The sequence below is a fragment of the Eubalaena glacialis genome, chromosome 4 (assembly GCF_028564815.1).
Source record: "Eubalaena glacialis isolate mEubGla1 chromosome 4, mEubGla1.1.hap2.+ XY, whole genome shotgun sequence".
In the NCBI taxonomy this organism is placed as follows: domain Eukaryota; kingdom Metazoa; phylum Chordata; class Mammalia; order Artiodactyla; family Balaenidae; genus Eubalaena; species Eubalaena glacialis.
Genome location: NC_083719.1, coordinates 123,863,735 through 123,868,130, shown reverse-complemented (window position 1 = coordinate 123,868,130; position 4,396 = coordinate 123,863,735). Strand labels below are relative to the sequence as shown.

Sequence of the window (4,396 nt, the reverse complement as noted above, 5' to 3'; positions counted from 1 at the left end):
TCTCCTCATTTATCATTGATGGGTATATTGGGGAGTTTTTTACTCCAAAGAGCTGACAATCTGATTAGACTTGCTAATGAGCAGCAGCCATACTCTCCTGCTGCTTGTCACTCACTCAGTGCAGGCAAGAAACGGCACACGCAGCAGAGAAGAGCTTAGCAGTCAAACTTCTTCCACAGTCTGCTCTCAGGAAATAAGCAAGGGGAGGGTCCAGAGGTGTCATTTGACACTGATGATGACGTATTTACCTCCTACACAAAAGAGCCAAGGCAGAAAGACAAATAGAAGCTAACTTCTGCAAGTAGAAGCTGGATGGAAAGAGGGATGCTGACAGCTGCCTTGGCAGACTCCAACTCCAGCACCATGAACGGGTCCTTTGCTCACCTCCACTTTGCCGGCGGGTACCTGCCCTCTGACTCCAAGGACTGGAGGACCATAGTCCCAGCTCTCTTGGTGGCTGTCTGCCTGGTGGGCTTCGTGGGGAATCTGTGTGTGATTGGCATCCTCCTCCACAGTGCTTGGAAAGGAAAGCCATCCATGATCCACTCCCTGATTCTGAATCTCAGCCTGGCTGATCTCTCTCTCCTGATGTTTTCTGCACCTGTCCGAGCTACAGCATACTCCAAAGGTGTTTGGGATCTAGGCTGGTTTGTCTGCAAATCCTCTGACTGGTTCATCCACACGTGCATGGCAGCCAAGAGCCTGACAATCGTTGCAGTGGCCAAAGTATGCTTCATGTATGCATGTGACCCAGCCAAGCAAGAAAATATCCACAACTGCACCGTCTGGTCAGTGCTGGCAGCCATCTGGGCTGTGGCTAGCCTGCTACCCCTGCCAGAATGGTTCTTTAGCACCACCAGGCATCACGCAGGTGTGGAAATGTGCCTCATGGATGTACCCGCTATGGCCGAAGAGTTCATGTCCATGTTTGGTAAGCTCTACCCTCTCCTGGTATTTTGCCTTCCGTTACTCTTTGCCGGCTTTTATTTCTGGAGAGCTTATGGCCAATGTCAGAAACGAGGAACTAAGACTCAAAATCTTAGAAGCCAGATGCGCTCAAAGCAACTCACAGTGATGTTGCTGAGCATTGCCATCACCTCCGCTATTCTGTGGCTCCCTGAATGGATAGCGTGGCTGTGGATGTGGCACCTGAAGGCTGGAGGCCCGGCCCCACCGCAAGGTTTTATAGCCCTGTCTCAAGTCCTAATGTTTTCCATCTCTTCAGCAAATCCTCTCATTTTTCTAGTGATGTCAGAGGAGTTCAAGGAAGGCTTAAAAGGCTTATGGAAATGGATGATAACCAAAAAACATCCAACTGCTTCAGAGTCTCAGGAAACACCCGCTGGTAACTCACAGGTCCTTCGTGACAATATTCCATCTCCAGAATCCCCATCATCCATACCAGAGAAAGAGAAAACTGGCTCTCCCTCATCCAGCAAAGAGAAAACCGAGAAGGCAGAGATTCCCAACCTCCCTGATGTAGAGCAGTTTTGGCATGAGAGAGACACAGTCCCTTGTGTACAAGACAATGACCCTATCCCCTGGGAACACGAAGATCAAGAGACAGGAGGTGGTGATAAATAGTTTCAAAGCAAAACAAATTGCAATTACTGTATTTATTTGTAATGCTGCTTATCAATATTGTTGACTTTGCCATATGAAACATAATAAAATTACCATTAGGAATTACAAAAATGCTTTGCAGTCTGCATTTCCAAAATGTGCAATTTGGTAAGTAGGACACCATATTAGAAGTAATAACTATGTTATAACCTGGTTATCCAGAGAATTAACTGTGTTGTTTGAAGATGCTTCTGTCACAAGTGATTAGAAAGGCCAGCTGTTTTGTCACTTGTCCACAATGGCTGTTTTACTGGGTAGTCCTTAGGACCAGCCGTGTACTGGCTGGAGTGGAGCTTATCTGTCAAAGGTTCAATCTCTTTACGTTTAGTTTCTTCCTGAACCTGCTAACTCTAACTTCACTTATCAAACCTTATTGCACATAACCAGAGCTCAAAATCTACTTCTACTTGAGATTTTTAACACATAAATTTTAATGAGTTATCTTCATTTGCTTAAGAAATGTTCATTTACTTGATGAAAATCCATACAGAATTTCCATGACTGAAGGTTGAAGAATAAGGAACATCACCTTATTCCAACTCTGGGCTAATTTCAAACCATGGCTTATTTTGGCTAAGTTTAAGTAAATTCAGACTTTGCCTTATACTAAAATCTGCTTCACTGATCTTTTTAAAGCACCTCTGTGAGTCTTCAGTTTCTAAGTCTGGGGATTTTAGCAGCCTATCATGATATTCTATATTCTGATTTTGAGAAAGAACTTAAAAACCACCCTTAATTCTCTTCCCAATTAACTCCTCTTCCAAAGAGTAGCAGGAGACAATCTTCTACAAGCTGAAATCAATGTTTCTCCCAAAATCTTCTTTCTCTCAAGATAAACTATAAGCTATGTTATGGTTAACCATATCATTATGGTTAATGATAAAGGTATTAACTGGTGAATGTAACCCTCAAATATAAAGATGGTGATCTTTCTTGTTAAATGAGCATTAAACATAGCCCTAACAATGAACACTGCCCAACTTTTAAAATACCTCAGAGTTTTTAAGTTACAAAGACTATCAAGAGTAACCAAAGGGGGGGTGGGGGGGGGAGTGGGGAAAAAGAGAGAGAGGAATAAAGGGAGGGAGGAAGAGAGAAAGAGAGAGAGAGAGTTAGCATGGAAAAGAGAAAATTCAATGGACACAAGACAGAGAATCTGGCTAATAGAAAACAAGGCAATGCAGGAAAAGCAATAAAATTAAATTTTGTGTTCCCAAACATATTACCAGTATAATTTGAATAACAAGCAATAACTTCAATTTACAGCATGGTAAAGCATACCCAATAAAACAATGATGATGATAACATTTCTTCCCCTATTAAATATAATAAAGACATTTATCCATGATTCTTGGTTACTCTAATGGAATTCTGGGATGTTTTCACTGAGGGGTTCTCTCTGAAAAAACCAACAAACAAAAAAAAACTGCATTTAGGGCAAGCAGTGGAGAAAATATAAAAATATGGATGGAATTTTTTTTTAATGTACAGTCTGTGGGTTTTTTGGTTTGTCCTTTATAAATGGTCATGATTTGCTTTTTTAACACAGAAGGTAAGGCTTTTTGCCTTGGTTCATAACATATTTCATTTTAAGGCTCAGAAGAGCACATAAAGTACAGTTAACCCAAGTACCTAAAATACTGTCTTGTGAGACAATAGCTATATAATTGGATTACCTTTAAAACTGTGATGAACTATTTGAATTAAAGATTTTTATGTTCATTATTTATAGTAAATGTAGGCTGTAAGCTTTCACTGTGTGACATTTTAACTTGTAAACAAATAAAAACAATTATGTTTTACTTCAGATAGTTTTGGAGACTTAAAGCTGTCTTTGTCTTGAATGCTGCTTTCGAAATCATCATTGCACAAGGGGGCTTTACAGGGAGGTCAGACCTTAACACTTGCACAGGTATCAGAGCACAACGAACCATGTATTTTTAAAGAGCTTGCTGATAAGCTCCATATCAAAATGAAAATATTGAAACACAATGTAATTACAATGACCCTGTCATTAAGAACCTCATGGGGGGTAGGGGGGTAAATTAGGAGTTTGGGATTAATATACACACACTACTATATATAAAACAGATAAACAACAAGCGCCTACTGTATAGCACAGGAAACTATACTCAATATCTTGTAATAACCTATAAGGGAAAAGAACCTGAAAAAGTATATACATATGTATAACTGAATCACTCTGCTGTAACCTGAAACTAACATGACACTGTAAATCAACTATACTTCAATTAAAAAAAAAAAAAAAAGGAACCTAATATACAAGGTCCTCGCTCCCTTAAAGAAATCTGCATAGAAAAGTTTGATTTACACCTTACGTGAAAAATCAATCCCAAATACTTTACAGCAAAAGTAGGAAATTAAAATAGGTATCACCAAACCATTTTCTTCACACTTTTCTATGGTGAGAAACGGAACATAGTGAGTAGGCAAACAATACTATGTGGAATTCAGAATAACAAAATAAAGCATTCTAGAAACTTCACCTTTGTAGGACAGTCCTATTCTATAATAGTTGTGTTCCTTTGGGCACGCATTTTGTTTCACTTCTGACAAGCTTCAAAATCACTCAATGGATTTATTAAAAAAAAAAAATCCTGTTAATTACCAATTTTATAGGTTAGACTTTAGTCAGATAACCCACTCCAGGTTGCTATATAAAGAACTCACATCATTTCTGTGGCGCTTCATATATTTAAGCTAAGCACTAAGTCACAGAGATGTGACTGTATTTTTGTATGTGTGTGATGCG

The 4,396-nt window shown here is 39.6% G+C and overlaps 1 protein-coding gene across 1 annotated transcript; it reads left to right on the top strand.

Annotated features, from left to right (window-relative positions):
• Positions 1-312: 312 nt before the first annotated feature.
• GPR151 (G protein-coupled receptor 151) lies at positions 313-1,584 on the top strand. Its single transcript, XM_061188298.1, has one exon. It carries the CDS (start codon positions 313-315, stop codon positions 1,582-1,584), a length of 1,272 nt encoding a protein of 423 aa, XP_061044281.1.
• The last annotated feature ends 2,812 nt before the right edge of the window (positions 1,585-4,396 follow it).